General features: G+C 48.3%; 3 protein-coding genes and 1 pseudogene across 4 annotated transcripts; 1 reads left to right on the forward strand and 3 right to left on the reverse strand.

Annotated features, from left to right (window-relative positions):
- Positions 1–260, forward strand: part of LOC115251851 (tripartite motif-containing protein 46-like) — a 5,422-nt pseudogene extending 5,162 nt beyond the window's left edge.
- Positions 261–3,113: 2,853 nt separating this feature from the next.
- Positions 3,114–10,276, reverse strand: LOC101065676 (sorting nexin-27-like). Its single transcript, XM_003969291.3, has 13 exons — positions 9,885–10,276; positions 8,288–8,513; positions 8,003–8,195; positions 7,688–7,752; positions 7,178–7,282; positions 6,950–7,028; positions 6,659–6,822; positions 6,225–6,314; positions 5,807–5,956; positions 5,353–5,481; positions 5,154–5,213; positions 5,026–5,074; positions 3,114–4,341 (listed from the first exon to the last, which is right to left on the reverse strand). Exons 1-13 carry the CDS (start codon positions 10,184–10,186, stop codon positions 4,271–4,273), a joined length of 1,683 nt encoding a protein of 560 aa, XP_003969340.2. The 5' UTR covers positions 10,187–10,276; the 3' UTR covers positions 3,114–4,270.
- Positions 10,277–11,337: 1,061 nt separating this feature from the next.
- On the reverse strand, positions 11,338–12,830 carry LOC101065443 (ictacalcin-like). 2 transcript variants are annotated; one of them, XM_003969290.3, is made up of 3 exons: positions 12,686–12,830; positions 11,768–11,913; positions 11,338–11,668 (listed from the first exon to the last, which is right to left on the reverse strand). In XM_003969290.3, exons 2-3 carry the CDS (start codon positions 11,903–11,905, stop codon positions 11,525–11,527), a joined length of 282 nt encoding a protein of 93 aa, XP_003969339.1. In that variant the 5' UTR covers positions 11,906–11,913; positions 12,686–12,830; the 3' UTR covers positions 11,338–11,524. The 2 variants fall into 2 exon arrangements, with proteins under 2 accessions (XP_003969339.1, XP_011607737.1); XM_011609435.2 differs by having other exon boundaries at positions 11,768–11,916; positions 12,686–12,800.
- A 2,930-nt stretch (positions 12,831–15,760) lies between these two features.
- On the reverse strand, positions 15,761–17,349 carry s100a10a (S100 calcium binding protein A10a). The gene is made up of 3 exons (XM_029844998.1): positions 17,205–17,349; positions 16,085–16,234; positions 15,761–16,013 (listed from the first exon to the last, which is right to left on the reverse strand). Exons 2-3 carry the CDS (start codon positions 16,223–16,225, stop codon positions 15,852–15,854), a joined length of 303 nt encoding a protein of 100 aa, XP_029700858.1. The 5' UTR covers positions 16,226–16,234; positions 17,205–17,349; the 3' UTR covers positions 15,761–15,851.
- Positions 17,350–18,386: the final 1,037 nt, after the last annotated feature.

The following is an 18,386-nucleotide window of genomic DNA, read 5'->3' on the forward strand; positions in this document are numbered from 1 at the left end:
GCTCCACGTCCGTTTAATCTGCTCGTTGGGCAGGAAATAATGGAGGCGTCCGATCATTGATTCCCGTTCCACTTCCTGCCTCCTGAACACGGCCGAGGTCCGATTCCCACTCTTCCACGCTGCGATCTGGTCTTTCAGTGCTGTCGAGTGAAAACAAACACATTCAAAAGCTTCAATCTGTAGGAATGTGCGATGAACGCCACACCGATACGGCGGAACTGTGGATCCATTCGGAGGAGGGAGGGAGCGACATTCGCTGAATATTCCGGGATTATTCAGATTTCTGCCCCCTTTTGTCACAGAAAAGGTTTAAAACAGAAAATAATCCCATCTTCCTCCTGCTCTCTATTCCATTTGAACACATGAAACGCGTGCCAGCGTCGTGTGTGTGTGTGTGTGTGTGTGTGTGTGTGTGTGTGTGTGTGTGTGTGTGTGTGTGTGTGCAGCTTTTATTAAAGCTCCTGGAACGCGCTGCTCCTCCTCCTGCAGACATGTGGCTTCCCTTCACACTCCTTCCTTGAACCCTCCTTTGATGAAAACACACTCCGGTATAAATATCCAGCAACAGCTCAGGTTTGTTTCCCAACTTCGGCCTTTTGTGGGTGCGGCTTTGATGCTTGATCCGCTTTTAACTCGGAAGAAGAACCCGAGCAACGACGGAATGTGGAGGTTCGACGTGACACCAGGGGAATTCTCGCCCCACAAGGAAGTTCTGAAGTTTTGTGCCATCACAATATTCTTGGTTTCTTTGAGATGATTAAAGATTAAAGAATCCTTAAAGGGGGGGGGGGGGGTGGAGTGGGGGTGGAATTCTGGGTAATATTTTAGTTCTGTGGAATAATTGAATCTAGATGACTTTTAAACAGACACGCTGCTAAATGAGCCTCTTATATTTATTAATATTCACCCGTCTGTTGCTGGCTCTGATCCGCCCACCTCTGCCCCAGCCCCCCCCCCCCGCCGCCGCCGCCGCCGCCGCCTCCATCAGTCACTGCAAAACAAGGAACCTCAGCAGAAAAGTTTGCCCCACACGTGCACGTTGAGGCTCTAACGTCTCAATAACGGAACCTTGAAGGCATATTTATTAATTAGCAGCCACATTAAAAGCTCGTCAGGGCACAGACCCGCTGCTTAATCGCTCCCACATGAGCCCTGATTCTTTATTAGATTGTAGAACAGTCGTAAGCCCCCCCCCCCACCCCAGGAGGAAATAATCAATGCTTTCATAAATTGGATTGTGCAAATAAATCCAGGACGGCCGCTTTATTCCCAATATATAACTTTATTTAAAATATTGTTACAATTTATTACTCTACACAACATTTCCAAATGTTTTTATTGGTTTTACCTGTTGATTAGTAACCCTTCCTGTGTTATTAGATAGAAAACTCATGAGGTGTCAGTTCAACCCCCCCACAGACAGTGATGGCCAACAGTGGCTGGAGAGGTTCACCATCAGCTCCCCCCGTTTCTGTTTAATAAATAAAGTTTGGAGCTGGAGAGACCAGAGTGACCCCCCCCCCCCCAGAGATTTTACTCTTTTAAAACAACTATTTACAGTTGATGATGGACACCAACGGCTCCGGTTTTGAACCAAAGTCTAAATTATGGACAGAAAGAGCCCCGTGTGGGGAAACGACCCCCCCCACACAGGCGAACACTTTTATTAAACACTTTAATTCGTCCTTCGCGCGAGTCCCCGGACCTCTTTAAACGCACCATCGTTGGAATTAAGACGTTAAAACAGTTTCAAAAGGAAAAAAATAAATAAATTAAAAATCGCCCGCGACGACAATCTGAACCACACAGAGCGGGAACGTTTGCTCCGTTGCTATGGCGACAGCGCGAATGAAACCTCCGGCCACTCGGAGGCTTGTTCACATCTGGATCGTTCCGTGTCCGCGATGGTGGATGTTTGTAATCTGTTAATTAGTCTGTTAATTCCTGGGCGACATTCAATCCTCTTTGTTTGTTTGAGTGTTCGATCAGGCACCAAAGCTGCCCGGCACCGACGCGCACGTGCACGGCCCCGGCAAACAAACGCGCCAATCCGACCGTGGCGTGCTTTCTGACGGCTACACTGGACGAGGACCCGTGGCGAGCGTCCGCCTGGGCGGGAGGGACGCCCCCCCCCACACACACACACTGAAAACACCCGAAGGAAAAGGAAACAGACGCCTATTCACAGCAGCACGAGCCACAGCGACAGAACAAACACTGAACAGTAAGAAAGACGGCGCGGAATTCGTTACTGGGGGGGGGGGGGTTCGGTCGGGCTGACGGGGATGAAAGGGAACAGAGGCTGCAGTGAGAGGCGGCGCGGCGCTGCCACGGCAACCACATCCCCCTGTGATGCTGGAAGGATCAGCCTGGAGAGACTGACAGGAGACAGAAGAGGCAGCAAAACCTCTGCTGGCCTCCTTCAGGAGCCGGGAAAAGCCCACGGATGAACGCTCCGATCCTCCCGTCATCCATCTCTGCAGTGGCCATTACTTTGGCTGTCAAATTGCCCGAACAGCAATCAGCACAGTGCCCCCCCCCCCCCCCCCCCCCCCCCCCGAAACACACACACACAACCACACACACACACGCGTGCGCTAACCTGCTGGTGTGATGTAGTCTACTGCTCTAGGCTGTTCGTAATTAAACAATCATATTTTCACATCTTTTTTCTTGTTCCAGCCACTTTAAACAGGGTAGAGGTGAGTGTGTGTGTGTGTGTGAGTGTGTGTGTGTGTGTGTGTGTGTGTGCTGGGATAGAAACCCAACGTTTGAGCGGCGGCGGAACAATGAGACGCCTCCCATTTATCTCCATCTGCCTGCCGCCTCCGATGTCAGATACAAACCCTCGTCTTCATTTGCAGGCGCGCGCACGGCTCATCAGAGGTGTCCAATCACCACCTCACAGCTTATCAGCAATGTCGGCGGAAAACAGAGGGCACGAGCACCCGCGCAGGCACGTGCACACACACACACACACACACACAACTAAATTTCAGACTGGAGATTTTTCTGACGTTTGTGAATCGATCGACTGCGACACGAGTGGGACAAAACATTCAGATTCTGAACGCCTTCTTGGTTAAAACGGACGCGTTTCACCGGCATTTTTCTTTTTTTCATCCTTTCCGTAAACGAGACACGATTAGAACAGATCAAAACGTGACATCTGAGCCAAAAACACAGTGAGAAAACAGAAACGCTTGCAATTGCAACATGCATGTACACATAAGCTAATACTGTATTCGTTCCGCTGCAGTTGGGGGGCAGAAATCTTGCATTTCAGTCAACGTAAAACACACACACACACACACACACACACACGTGTCCTGATGCAGCTTAACTGCAGAGGAGAAACACCTCTCGAGAAGTTACACAGCTCGGGGCTTCAGGCTTTAAGAAGCTCACACTACGTTCCAAATCAGCCCCCCCCCCAACACCCAAAAAAACCGAATCTTCCGCTCTGCTGCCCCCTGCTGCACCTTCATGGAACTGCAGCCAACGCACAAAACCTGTCAAAGGCATCACAAAGGTCACCGCCACAAAGGTCACCGCCGCCCCCCCCAATCCTTGACTAACACCATCATCTCTGCGCAGCGACTATCAAGATGAAGCTCCTTCCTCACACACAAACAGAGAAATCGATGGTTGTGTGGTGAATCGATTCTAAAGAAACTGGCCCGGACTAGATCAAAAGAAGAAAAAAAAATTTGTTTTGGACCATAATTCTGTTCACAGTTCGCAGTACGAGACCAAGAAACAACTTAAACGATCAGGCTGTTCCATATTTTCCAGCTAGACACAGTTCAGAGCCTACGAATATCTTGTGTTTTGCTTTCTTCATCACCATCTTGTGAACAAACTGACCCCACTTGTCCGTCCGTCTCCCCCTTCTCTCCAACACTGTCGGCTCAGCTGATGAGGGCCACGTTAGCTCAGCTGACCGTCACGCTCGGCGCTCCGCGGTGCCCCCGGCCGTGCTCCAGCGTGACCGCGCTCCACATCACAGGGTGGACGCGTCGGGAAAAACAACGGTGATGCTATGAAGATCTAGGAAAATGTCATGGAAGTTGTGGGCTTTTTTTTTTTTGTCAGTTCTTCATTGCTCTCCTCGCCGTGTCCCACAGCGGCTGGTTGCTTTTCCCAAATGTCTCGCTCCCATTCGGGCTTCCGGAGCGTTGCTGCCTCACGTCGATGTGGATGGGCGCTCTGTGGGGTGGCTATGATGATGCAAGTGGACCAGTCTGAGTTTGGGGAATGACGAAGGGCTTTAGGATGTTGCGATCTCCCCCCCGAGGTGGCGCCACGCCTTCTGCTGCGTTTCCAGAGGAGGCAGATACTCTGGAACAAAGAGAGGTGAGGAAACAGGTCAGAATCGCGCCAACGCCGAAGCAGACGCAGAAATTCTGATCAATATTCACTCTTAAAATGGTCAAAACCTCATTTGTGCAACAATCACTTCTGATGTTGAAGCTGGAGGAACAAACCACTTTCAGAGCGTCCCTCATGCTGACAGAACAAACCTGTTTTTATCATAAACTTGTGTTTTATTTCCTTCAACAACACGTGCACGGACCTGTACGACAGGTCGACTCAGGTGTTACACACGTCTATCAGTAATCACGAGTTCCCTGCCTTGGATCTCATAAAGATCTCATAAAGATCCGCTGACACGAGGCTCTGTGCTTTAACGCCACTTTATCACTCCGGTTCCTCCACTTTTTGCTGCAGGTTCCACCCTGGTCAGAAATAGCCTGAGGTTAAAGGAGAGACGGGAAGTCCTGACTTCACCGCTATGAATTACAATCGATAGTGAGGATAATAATGGTTCAGATTCACATTGAAATGCATAGAAAATTAAAGAGGCTCCGATGTGTTGACCCTCGTGACCCACTCAGAAGTCTCCCCCAGCAGACGCTGCTGTCAGACAGACGTCTTTATTCCTCGTCTTTATTGCTCCTGAATACACATCAGGCTTCCTCTGTGTTCTAATGTCACTATCACGCCACAGAGGCGGCTGTTTACCGTTGTTGCTGCAGTTTTTGTTGTCTTTGTCGGAGGCCTCCTCTTCAACCTGGAAGAGATATCAGTGAGGCTCAAACTTGGCAGAGACTCCTGGACTTCCCAGAACAAAGGAAAGGAGGGGTTCTTACCTGCTTCCTCCATTTCAGCTCACAAAAGACCCGTTCGAAGCACTCGTGCATGTAGTTGAACTGGGACCAACACGGAGAAAGATGCTATTATTAACATCACAGCAGCGACTCCTCCAAACAAACCTCATCAATCACATCCGTCGTCGCTCCTGTGGGGCCTAAAACCGGTAAGAGCGGCACCGAAGGTGCCCGGACTCACGTATGGAGTGAAAATCTTGACCCAGCGAGGTTTCTTCTCCCCCCGGACGTATTCAAAGCAGAAGGCCATCCCCTCCTCGTCCGTGTCCCAGCGCTTCATCTCCCCCCATTCAAAGGCGATGACCTGGTTCTGACGGAGAGGCCACGGGTCAACATTGAAACGATCCCACGGAATCAAAACCAAGGAGCACAGTCACAGTTGGGAGCTGCAATGCATTGTGGGATTGTTCCTTCAGCCCCCATCTATAAATAAATATGGTATTTCTTCTATTTAGGGGTGGGAACAGATCTGGGTGGTTACTAACGAGCTCCCTCATTTGCATTGACAGGAGAGGAACCGCGGTTCTGAACAGAGAAGTCGTTTCATGCTGTAACACACACGTTTGGGCTCCGCCTCCTCGCCGTCTATCTGCACCGACCTGACCTGCTTTGCGTGTTCGGTCGCCCGCCCTCACCTCCAGGGTTCCGTCCTCCGTGCACGCGTGCAGCTTGAAGTGATGGATGCTGATAGCCGTGATGACGTGACCTTTCCTCCTGGAGTCGCAGGAGCAGTGGGGGAAGATCACCTCGTTGTAGCCTTCGCACGTCCGCAGCAGACTCAGGTACTAGGAGAGAAACGCCAGACATTCCTCAGCGCTCCAACTGGGCTCCAGTTGTTTAAACAAGCTTAATCAGCTTAACTGCAGTAAGTTTCTGGCTGGTTGCGTCTCCCCTGCTTCATTAACTCGACAATATTTATACTTCTAAACCACGTTCTGGCCTTTTTTTCTTCACTTCTGTTCAGGGAAATTGTGGCGACAGCTCTGCTTGATAGGAAAACGGCGTCGTCGCTCCGCTCCCCCGCTCGAACAAAGGCTGGCCTGTGGGACTGACCGTGGCCATCTTGCGCTGCTCTGCCAACTTCTGCAGCTGGTAGGACTTGTCCTCCGTTTTTATGAATCCCTTCTTCACGTCTTCCTGAGCCTGCACGGACGGACAGAGAGACAGACGGAGAGGTCGGTGGTTGGAGGTTTAGCGGACATCGTTATGAGTTCTCGCTTAAACAGGTTGCAGCTGCTGACCTTAGCTAGGCGGCAGTTAGCCGCAGGCTGCTGCAGCTATTTGCGGCACCTCATTAGTGTTACTATTATTATTATATTATTATTTAGATGCCTTCTCCTTTCCTGGCCGTTCACATTCATGAAACACTTCCCTCGTTCCCATCTAAGATGCAGTTTGCACCACTGATATTCACGTTAGGACTAAAAAGAAACAGGCTCGCTTGCTCCCGTTACATTCATGATGAGCTGGATTTGGCCTCCTTTTACCTGGTGGAAGCAGTAGTGCAGCGCCAGAGGGTTGTCTCTTAGCAACTCCTCCTCTTGCAAGCTGAACAACCATTTGCGGAGGGCCAGGCACGTCCCCGGCACGGCTGATGTGTAATTCTGCACATAGAGCTTGTGGGGAAACTCATTAGGCGCCAGCTTCCGCACTACAGAAGAAGAGACAGCAGCAGAGGGATGAATCGGGGGGGCTGAACGGTGGTTCAGTTCATGACACAGCAACGGCTTCTACGAGCTTCCTGTTCGAAGAGCCTCCAGGAAGACGGCGGTTCTTACCGAACGAGTGGTTGATGACTTCAAAGAGGGCGAAGTAGCTGGCCATGATGCTGTCCATGCCGACCTTCATCACCAGCGCCTGCAGGGGGACGGAGACGCGGCCCGTCAGGCAGGAGAAGCGGAATTCTGATGAACAAGCGAGTTATTCCAATATCTAAAACTGTTTCAGTGGGATGCGCCAGCGTAGCCTGAGGGCTAAGCGCGTTGACGCCACCCGTGCGTCGATACCTGGTACACCTGGTCCGTGGTGCTGTTCTTGCGGACTCTGACAGAGATGGCGGTCTTGTCCGGCAGCGCTATCCGCAGTTCTATGTCCGTCACTCCGTTGTAGTTCTGGAAAATGAACAAAGTCAGCCAGCGTGCAGCCACCTGGAGCCTCACGAGCAGCTTCTCCTACACAACTGATCTGGTTCATCTTCCTCCTGAACTATCGGACCTCTTTAGCGCCGCCAGCAGGCCGATACGCGACACTGAACGATCCAATAAAAGACCGCAGGACGTCACAGAGGTTCCGTTTGTCCTAATATGTCAATAAACGGCGATGGAACTGTTTGTTTGTTCGTTGTTTACTTAGCAAATGTGATAATTGTAGCTCTCAAAGTCTTGTCCAGAGTTTTAAAGAGGTAACAGACAGGTAGGCGACTTCTACGGAAAGCGCCGCGTCACCGTTTCTTTTATAAACTGCCAGCTGACCTTTACTGCGATTTTATCAGAAGAGACACAAAAGGTGACGCAAACCTCATCTGATTCCGAGAGAAATTCCTGTATGATGTCACTCTCCCCGATCACCCGCACGGAGCAGACTGGAGCCGAGATGGTGACAGACAAGGACAGCAACACAGAAGACACAGGTGACTTTTAAACCAAAGAGAAACCGAAGAGAAACAACGTCCTTTCATCAAGATATTTCAGCTTGTGATAGAACTCATCCGTCCAGATGAGCTCAGTAACTCCCGCTGACTAAAAAAAACCAACAAGCGATTCTTTCGCTTTGGCTTGTTTTTAAAAATAACACGGTTGTTTGCCCGGCGTGACCTTTTCGCATCCTCCTACCTCGCTCCAGATACTCCTCCAGGCCCCGGCGGCGAGCGTCGAGCTGCTGCTCCGACAGGGAGAAAGGCCATTTACCAGGAAACTTTGGGAAGTTGAAGTTGGAAAACTCCCTCTTCAGGTTCTGGTGCAGGATGGCAAATTCCCGATAGCGCTTGGAGCAGAGCTGTCTGCCCGACATGTACACGTTGTAGACCTGCAGCCACGCCACATGCACGGGAGAGCGCACGTTTACCAGCAGGAAGCGGCCTCCTCCATCAGAAACGACGGGACTCACGACGCACTCACCACAAACCTCTCCGAGTGTTGCTCCACGTGTTTGTACGTCGGGACGGAAATGGGCACCGCCTGCTTGTCGCTGTAGTCGTAGTTGGGCTGGACGTCCTCGCCTCCTTCCAACCCGTCGGCCTCCTGAGCCGGGACGGACAGCACGGCCAGAACCAGCTCCTTCTCCCCCGCGCGGATCAGGTCAACCACCTGCTTGTGGGTGGCGCCTTCCACGCTCACGCCGTTGCTGGAAGGAGAGGCCGCGCTTGTTACTGACCATAAATAATCAACATGGGAAAATTAAACGTTGTCTCCCTGCTGTTCATTAATTGGAAAAGAAATTGGATTTGTGCCTGGACAATAAGCTAAATAATGCAGATGCTGGACAACAGGCTGCTCATTAGTGTCACCGATGGCGTTAGAAGCCTCTCGTCTTGGCTTTGCCGACACCAGATGGCTCCAGCATCAGGTGTCCCTGTTAATCTGCCGTGAGACAGCAGGACGACAGAAGATGCTGCACGAGCACAGGTGAACGCCTCGCCCTCGTGGTCATGGGCCGCGTCTCCGTGACTGTTGGTGAGCCGTGTCAAATGGAACGCCAGTAAGGGGGGGGGAATGTGAGTTTAACAAGTGTTTAACTGTGACAGCACCAGTGTAACGTCGTTCTAAAGCTGCTCAATACCCTGCACACATTAATTAGACAAAGGCTGCAGGGACAAACTGGAATTTTGTTGTTGGATCCGGGGGAAACTGCTGACAGAAGTTCTCCTTTCTGCAGCGCTGTAAAGCTGCCTGATAAGTCATATGATAAGGCTGCTGTCATGGGATCAGGAAGAGAGAAAAGTCAACATAAACTGGAGCTCTCACAGGTTTAACGCACTTTTCAGCGTCTCCGGAAGCAGAAGTCAGATCTTGTTCCTTCTACTTCGTTTCTCTTCTCTTTTATTCCAACTTTAGACTGTCGAATTATGTTTATATGCGCAGATGCCAAAGAAAGCGCATTCTCCCTGGGATAATCCACAAAACAAACTGACACTTTTCAAGGAAAAGCCTTTCATATATAGAAAAATCCCTCATACGCAAATGGGAAACACCTGTACCGAAGAGGAGAAACGCGCACAATCACAGCGGCTAACAAACAAACACCGTCATCACACAATGCCGCCAAAAGTGACATTTATAACATTGCTACTCGGTCCAGAGCAATTCAACGTCGAAAAATGAATGAAAACTGTTGTTTTGGCTACACAAGAAGTGGTTAGGGCGCAAAGTGCGGCGTTAGCTACCTGGCTCGCATGCTAGCTAAAGCTAATCAACATGCACAGCCTGTTGTCAGCTTATGTAAGCGGGTTAGCATCTTAGCCGTAGCCGGCTAGCACCAGCCTTAGCTCAGGGCACTAAAATCATCCGAATGCAAACAATTATTACACGCATGACACGCACGACACGCAGCGATGTTATTCAGCAGCCGCGGTGGTCATTTTGGTGTCAAGTCGGTACCGTCGCCGCATGCTGTAGCGGTACCGTGAAGGTGTTCAACATCAATGCCTGAAATGGGATAAAGTGGCCAAAACTAATTAGCTAAACCGAATAAGCGCAGCAGGTCTGGGCCACTCACACTTCCAGGATCCGGTCCCCCTTCGCGATCCCGGCTCGGTCCGCCGCACCCCCCGGCAACACGGCGCTGACATGCTGGAGGGGAGCGTACAGTTCCCCGTTGATGCTCCGAAGCTGCCCTCCTTCGCTGACTTGACCGCGGACATTGAAGCCGTATCCGGACTCCGACTTGACGATCCGCACCACCCGCGGCCCCGACACCACGGCCGCGTTCTGGGCCCCCGTTCCCGCAGAGGAACCGGTGACTAAACCGTTGCGGGATGCCGAAGTGGACCGACTTGCATCGCCTTCTACATCCGCCATCTTATCCGCAGGCCCTGGTCCCGTCCTGCTCCGTCTTCTAGCAAATTCAAAACAACACTCGGTCTCCGTCCTCCGCTCCACAGACCGACGCTGGGCCGATGACCCGCCCCCAGATAGCGTCATGAAACACGGCTGCACAACGTGACCCCCCCCCCCCCCCCCCGGAAGCGTCACCCGGCAGACTGGCCTGTCAGTGCTTTCAATATTCCATTTATCAGCGGACACACACAAATATTTATATTTAAAATCGACAGTGAGATTCAGAGAATCAGCGTGATTGGAGAGAGATCCGAGTTCTTCTCAAATATGAATTCATTCATGTTCAAATAACAACAGAGCTACATTTGCGTCTTGACACAATGAAGCAATCAGACTTTTGTCAGCATTTTCCGGTTTTGATGGTTGGGTTTGTCCAAGCGATACAATATTCTGTTGCATTTTTCATAGTTTACTTTTAAACAAGTGATATTTGATCACGTGACCGCGAGGGGGCGATAGAGCGCCGGGCCGAGACAGCGATGCTGGAATCTGTTTAAACTTACATTTAAGAGAGGTCAAAGTTTTCAATAAACACGAAAACTAAAACTAATGTTGAACTATAACAGGACATCTATCAATAAAAGAATAGTTCAAGTTTTGGAAGAAAGGTTTTCATGTATTTATGATTAAACTGAAGGGTGGCTCGTTATTATGTATCGTTTTGTGTCGTTTTTTATCTTATGACAAAAGAAACTGCGGGGTTACCATTTTTTTTAAATTGAATTTGTATTTCATATAATTTAAAACAACTTACTGGCAGCACAAGTTGTGTTGCGCAATGTTGCTGAGGGCAACAGGCGAGAGTAAATCAAAACACTAGCAAGAATTATTTTAAAGAAATTAAATCATTGGGGGAAAAAACCCAACAATGCGGTTTCCTATTTTTAAATGCTTATTGTCGTTAAATTATTTATTAACCAGCTGTATGGAACTGGGAACGGCCCTTAACAGAACCGGAAAAACTTCAGATTGAAACAGGAAATGACAAAAAACTAACAAAAAAGAAGTTATTATTCTTAATACTTAATATTTAGAGGTATATCTACCTCTTGGGCCCTCGGGAAATGTAATTTTGTATAAACTGTTTATAGTAAATGATGAGGAGCTTGTGAACTAGTCACGAGTATCTTTTTATTGATGTGTTGCACTGATCCATTTATCCTGATGTACCGCATTCAAAAATCAGGTTTTTATTTGGAAGGAAAAGGTTTATTTAAGTGTGCATGACTTCAGGTATTTGTTCCTGTATAATAAGTAGCAAGTATTGATGACATGAAGGGCGGTGAACCTTCTGATCCTCTACTTTTTGCCAGTGAAGTATTCGTGGCACATCCCAGTCAGGCAGAAGATCATCCTGCCGTACTCGTTGAAGTCCACGCTGTTGTCCTTGTTAGTGTCCAGGTCTTTGAAGATGAGGTCCACGGCCCCCTTGTTGGCGGTGTCCTGCACACGACAGAGATGGCAGCAACTTTCAGGACCAGAATCAGATTGTGGTTTGCTCATGCGGAGCAGTTAAAGATAACGGTCGGAGCGGTGGGCCACCTTCAGAAGCTCTCCCAGTTCATTGTGGAGCAGCTCCTTCAGCTCTGCCTTGCTCAGGGTGTGGGGGTCCCCCTCCCTGCCAGCATATTTGCTGAAGGATTTGATGAGGAGGCTCATGGCTGTGCAGACGTCAGACATGCTGGAAGCTGCTTCAAACAACACGAATGGAAAATCAAGCACTCATCACAAGACTGGCTGAAGGGCTTCCATTCATATTTTCATTTTCAGCTATTGTGAATAATTGCAAAGTCATTTTTAACCGCGCAGCAGAGTTGGAGCGTGAACCAGGAAAGTTCCCAGTGTTTATTGTTTGTTTCCTCCGTGAAGCTGGGAGACAGAAACACACACTGGTTTCCACCAGGGCCCAGCCCCTCTTATTTCCATTCTGGTCTCTAACGCAGCGTCTCTGCAGAGCAACACGTTGCCATGGCAACAGCTCGGTCCTTCCTGTGACCCGGGTAAACTACAGGCAAGTAAACAGGTTTAGACTTGATTATTGTCCCCACTGGGATTTCAGATACCACGTTCTTTTCCCACTCTGTGTATGTTTAAAGTGTGTTTCTTTGCACTGATCCGTGAACCCATGGAGACGGTTGTTGACTGACTCACCGGGAGCTCCTTCCTCCCAACGGTACCGTGAGGAAACTGACACAAAGGGCTTCCAAACCCAAACTGCAGAGAACTATTATTTAATCACAGTGAACAGTTTCAAGGCAAAGATGGCATATTGGGTTTGAATTTCCCAAAACCAGAATGAATCTAAACTCATCTACACAAGCAGAACCGACAAAGTTTGCCAATTAAAGCCTACTGCTGATTACTATCTTGTTCTGTCCATAAAACCCATTAAAAGCACGATTCTCCTATCTAAAGAAGAGAAAACATCAAACAGTGGAAACCTTTAGATGCTCTACTCACCAGTGGTGATGAAAGCAGATGAAGAGTCTCAGTGTTGGAGGAGCTGTGATGAGAAATGAGAGCAGGATGCCTCTTAAAAGACACCACACCCAGGATCCCGGGATCCCTCCCTCCGCAGGCTCCGCTCAGCTGGTGCCTCACACAAACACAACACACAACAACACACAACATGTTTCACAGGCATTCCACGTTTCCAGTGTCGCCTTGTTTCTTTTGTTTTAGTTGCTTTCTGCGCTACGTTTGCTGCTGCATCCACGCTGCAAAGTGATTGATAACCCAATGAGAAGATGGAAAGAGTTATTACAGTGTAACAGTTATAACAGTTATGGCCTAAATCGCTGTCATGCTGCTCCATTTAGGCTTCTGAATTTAGCCCTAAACAGCCAGCAGCAGTGTTACGTGGCACCTCTCTGACTCAGATGATGTCTCTCTCCCCTTCCTGGTGATCTTTGCCATGCTGGGATTCCTGCCAAAACCCCAAAAAACTGGAAGAGATCACAGAAGGAGGTCGACAAAAACAGGCTCGTGGCTGCACAGAGGAAAAAAACAACAACACACAAACACACAAAAGGGGAAATCACGCAAAAGTGGCAGAGACTCACGGGCTGGCTGCCCCCCAGGGGGCTGAAGAGGAGGTCCGACATGAGGGTCTGTGTGTGTGTGTGTGTGTGTGTGTGTGGGGTGGATCTTCAACCAAGGGAGGCCAAGAATGAGATGATGTCTGGGGTGTCCTCATTACCAGAAACTGGACCTCTTCTCAGTCGGTCACCTGAGGAGAGCAACTGGCCGAGAGATGCACAACAGGAGCAGAACGTCTTTTCTACCTGCTCTTCATCAATGAAGCATCCAAAAAAAAATCAACCAAAGCATGAAACCGCCCAAAGAGCGAGACGAAAGAACGGGAACAGGAACAGGAAGCGTGTTGCCGGGGTGGGATGAGTCTGAAGTTTGGCCCATCAAATCCCCCTGGCAGCAAAAGGGCCGAAGAATCTGCTGGAAAATGGCCCAACTGGATGGGGGGGGGGGGGGCAGGAGCGGCGGAAACCCACAAGCTGGCAGATATATGTCATTAACCTTCCTTCTGTATAATTATTTTGTTGGTTGAGATGAGTGCTGCCTAATGTGGCTCCTCGCTTCTATGTAATTTTCGATGGATGAAGTGACTCAGAGTAAAATCTTATCAGGTTCTGACTCACTGCAGGAAGCAGAATGTTGAAAATCACCACAGAGGCGTCTCCATGTGTGCTGAGAGGAGGGTTCCATGATTCTCATTAACTGTAGAAGTAATGAACAATAAAACCTTCCTCCTCCTCCAGGCTTTCATTCGTCTTGTTCAGCTTGTTGCAGGTGTAAAAGGATGGAAACTGCAGCTGCAATCAGGGAAATTCAGCGCGTGTCGACGTCATTTCGACCTTTTTTAGTGAGTCAATGTAATAATAAAGGAAAAAAAGGATGGAAAATCACAGATGTGGGATTATATTTAGTGTACGATTGAGTCAGCAGGTAAGAATGTGTTGAAACGCTGCGCTGTTGTGTACTTTTGTGCTGTTTACTCTTAGATGCAAGCTGATGTTTTCCTGAGTGAAAATACCACTGGACCGATGTTATCACCTCACATTAAATCCCCTGATGGCCGCCTGCCTGAAAATGTCGCGGCTTCCTGGAAAGTTTCGGTCTCTCTTTGTCCATTTAGATCAGATCTTGGTGTATTTCTGAATGTTGCAGAGAAAATGGAACGATTCTGAGCTGGTTTGTTTCATGTTTAATTTGACTGCGAACAGCATATCGGGTCCAAAAAGCAGAGTCTGTGTCTATAAAACAGTGGCCCTGACTTCCCTGATGAGACCTGAGAGGTCTAAGCTCCGCCCATTTCTACCTGTGGCCAACCTTAAAGAAAAACTCTGCGCCACATTCCAGGAAGGTGAGAGGGGGGGATGGGGGGTCCTAAGACCGTTCAGTCTGGGACAGGCAGACGCCCTTTTCTGTGTGTTTACCAGAGGTGTGGCACATGTGGATGTTTGCTCATTTCATTCCCACCAAGACACTTTTTTTTAGATCATTTTCCAATGGAAACATCTAATTTCAGTTTTAATGGTTTTCCTCAGTAATCGAGTTTAACATCTGCAACAGCTGGACTTGGACGATAGTGTAAAAGCCAGATACTTGTGAATAGTGGATATTTTTAAATGCAGTCCTCTCCCAGTTTAATAGAAAAATACAAAAGTTCTGCTCAAAAATGTGGCCGCTGTAGGAATCTCATGTGGGTTTTATGGCCACGGTGCTTTTTGCTGTACTTGTACTGAGCGCAGAAGGCATATGGGGATGGTAACCTAGCAACCTGAGTTCCCTTTCACCATAATCATAACGAACCCTGCCCAAGGAGGTGTGTTCAGGCTGATTCATATTCCCCGGGTTTGGTCTTGCAGGCATGTTTGAAGAGCTAGAGCTAAACCCCTGTGGCCGCCAGGCTCTTACGCAACCATACACACACCATAACTGACAGAAATGCCATATTATCCATAAATAATTGCTTTTTGCCCCCTTTTGCTTACACCAATCCTGAGAAATTCCACGCAGGGGAAACTTTGAGGAGGAGGTCATGTGGTTCGGTTTCCCTCCAACTTTCAGCAGACGATGAGATACAAAGAAAAGAATTTTGTGGAAACTCTTCGGTGCCCCGTGACTCACACACTCCACATACTGCATCCTTGGCGCACTGGAGGCAGCCTCACTGTGATTCAATGCTGCTAAATTTAATGTAAAAGTGCCCCCCGAGGAGAGGAAGAAGACAAAAACCTCCATGAAACAACAGAACGGGACTGTCGGTGCACAGCTGAAAGTGTTGTTATGAATGTGGCGTAAGTGGTCTGTAGTTCCCTCATGGACGTCCCTGAGGGTGTGTCGGATCTGAAACATTCTTCCACAGCAGTGATAACAAGGAATTTATCAGGGAAGGGTGCCCTTTGACACAGGGGCGTAAAAAGCCAAGGCAGGAAGTGATCCCAGCTGTGCTAGGTAGCTGCCATTGAGACTAAGGTTTCAGTCCTACACAGCAAAATAGGAGTCGCAGACTTATTAAGGTGAGAAAAACTTTAGTGAAAATTGCAAATTTAGACATACATGAACCGGTAACAACTTCTTCAGTGTGTTCAACGGGCGAGACGCTTTACATCCTCCCGCTCTTCCTCATGTGCGTCTGATAGCACTGCTCACAAGCGATGGACAGTCCGACAACCAGAGACACGAACTCTTCAAAATCCACCTGGCCGTCGCCGTTGGTGTCCAGGTCCCTCATGATTTTATCGACCGCAGCGGGGTCCTTCTGAGACTGAGACAAGCACAGGACGCGTTAACGGCCGCGCCGCAGGTCACCTGACCTCGCTCAGCACCGGTTCATACCCGCAGGAAGTTGGTCAGCTCGTTCTCCATCAGCTCCCGGAGCTCCCGCCGGCTGAGGGTGCCGCTCCGACCCTCCTTGGAGGCGTAACGGTGGAACACTTTGATGAGTGACTCCATTGCTATCTCCAGTTCCGAAGGCATGTTGTCTGACTGCAAACCACATTTAAAAGATGAAATAATATTATGGATTCGATGGTGGATGACATTGAGTTGAGCTTCCTTGGGGGCGGGGCTTCAGGGAAAATGTCAATAAAGTGTCAGCGCATTCCGGTCATGTCACTGTTGTGCAACTGATGGCCTTATCAGAGAAACCCCCAATTAAATCTGATGCTAGATGACAAATGAAGAATTCCAACCTCTGGCTGTGAATCCCATCATGTGGAGGACTCGTTGGGGTTTTAAGGGAATTAAAAGAGATATGAGAAAACCTTTGGATGACTTCATGACTGTAAATCAAATGTGCCCCTTTCACACTATGAATTCCTGTTTCAACACTGCTAAAACTGCCAAACAGGAAGTATGAAATAGAAGGAATATGTGGGAGGCAATGCAATACCATCGGCTGAACGAACACACGAAGATGTGTCATAGCTTAAAATGGTTAGATTTACAAGAAGTAGCTGGGAGAACATAGAGGAAGGAAAGTCACGCTCAGGTCCACACTCGGCCACACCCTCTATAGTGCACTTTACCTACACTTACCTCCAACTTATCCCACAAACACACAATCGTGGAATCGTGTTAGAATAACTCTGTGTTCCAGAATGAAACTATAAACAACGATGTCCTTGTCCAGCAGGATGTAAACTGCTTAATTAGCTTCTTAACAGTCACAAAATGTTTTGGTGAGATATTTTAAGCCTCGGATTCTATCCAGTCGTATAATCCACATAGTGCAGCCTGCTATACTTTATTCTGGAAGCCTTTTCCAAGTGTTAAATTAAAGTTTAAAAGGTTTCGCTCCAGCAGCCGGAGGACCTCGTTTCTATTTTCACGGCATCATTAAACAGAAATGTACGAAACGTTTTTGTTTTTCTTTGGATGTTTTTTTTTTTTTTAACATTCTGCTTTCTAAGCTCTAAAAGTTCTGACAACGTCAGCAGGAACCGTTACTTCTTACCGTGCAGGGCTGCGACGTGGATCGGCCGAGGAGTAGGAACGCTCAGAGATCGCTGCCACCTCCCCCCGGAGCTTTTATTGTGCGGCACCGCCCAGTTTGCTGGGTGCGCCCTGACTTTGGATTCAACCTGCGGACGAGCAGCGAGTGTGACACATTCTCTCCTCAATAACAGTTACCGTTATTTAGTAATAGAAAGCATCATTTCGGCAAATGCAGATACACGTTCCTTTTGTTTTTCTGTTGCTGTATTTTTTGAAGATATTGTTATTTTGGAAAGAGAGACAAAATACAAAATACATGGTGGGTGAAGCTGATTCTGATAATATGTGTACCACACCGTCCCGTGTAACAAAATATGTTGTATTTACTCATTTATTGATGGTAAATTGTTGAATGGGTTATGGCTATTTTGGAATGAATTGATAATAACTCAAAGATTCACTTTTCCTAAGGTTCTTTGCCGCTATTTTAAAATTATTTTTGCATTTTGAATTAAAATCAAACATACTCACTTCCACGAGGTTTTTAAATGAGTTTGTCGTTTATTATTTAATTGTGTTCAACTTTAATATGGCGCATCTGTCATAATTCACGTAACATTTCAGCGGTTACCCTGAGGTCGCTGCGCCCCCTTGTGGCTAAGATGCGGAACTACAACCTCCACCTGCAGCAGGACTACCGACCTTTGCACCCTCGCGGTGATGAAGTCAGACTGAGGCCATTGTTCAACCTTTGATGGCGCAGAAACTGATATCTTGTTTTTCCTAAGTTGCTGTGGCTCTAACAGTGTTTCTTAATTGCTTATTTGCTAAACTGCCATGTGCTGATGGCCACAGCACAAAGACCCACATAATAAGCTCTTATATATAATAAAATCTAAACTAGTATGGATCCAGAGCATTCTGCCCAGCTGGGCACTTCTCTCTTTTGCCCTTATTGGGGAGGGGAATGACTCTCTTGAGCTCAGCACCCCTCACAAGATGTGAAGTTTAGCATTAGATCAGCAGTTTGCTGCAAGACCCTTGATGTGTTGGTGGCTGCTTCTACAATAGATCAGTGGGAAATGTGCAGAAAGGCGGATTTGCTTGCTATTGTGGCATTTTAAGCAACAACACCTCATCTTCTTGTGTCTTCACCTGAGTTAGAGGCTCAAGGTCAGTTTGGCCCAGAACCTTCTGTGTT

Source organism: Takifugu rubripes, chromosome 12 (assembly GCF_901000725.2).
Source record: "Takifugu rubripes chromosome 12, fTakRub1.2, whole genome shotgun sequence".
NCBI lineage: Eukaryota > Metazoa > Chordata > Actinopteri > Tetraodontiformes > Tetraodontidae > Takifugu > Takifugu rubripes.

Coding starts and splice junctions, on each gene's coding strand:
- LOC101065676 (XM_003969291.3), bottom strand. CDS start 10,186: ATGGCGGATGTAGAAGGCGATGCAAGTCGGTCCACTTCGGCATCCCGC. Junction 5,957..6,224: donor AGCAGCGCAAGATGGCCACG/GTCAGTCCCACA, acceptor TTTCTCTCCTAG/TACCTGAGTCTGCTGCGGAC. Junction 5,075..5,153: donor AGCTGAAATGGAGGAAGCAG/GTAAGAACCCCT, acceptor TATCTCTTCCAG/GTTGAAGAGGAGGCCTCCGA.
- LOC101065443 (XM_003969290.3), bottom strand. CDS start 11,905: ATGTCTGACGTCTGCACAGCCATGAGCCTCCTCATCAAATCCTTCAGC. Junction 11,669..11,767: donor AACTGGGAGAGCTTCTGAAG/GTGGCCCACCGC, acceptor TGTCGTGTGCAG/GACACCGCCAACAAGGGGGC.
- s100a10a (XM_029844998.1), bottom strand. CDS start 16,225: ATGCCTTCGGAACTGGAGATAGCAATGGAGTCACTCATCAAAGTGTTC. Junction 16,014..16,084: donor AGCTGACCAACTTCCTGCGG/GTATGAACCGGT, acceptor TGCTTGTCTCAG/TCTCAGAAGGACCCCGCTGC.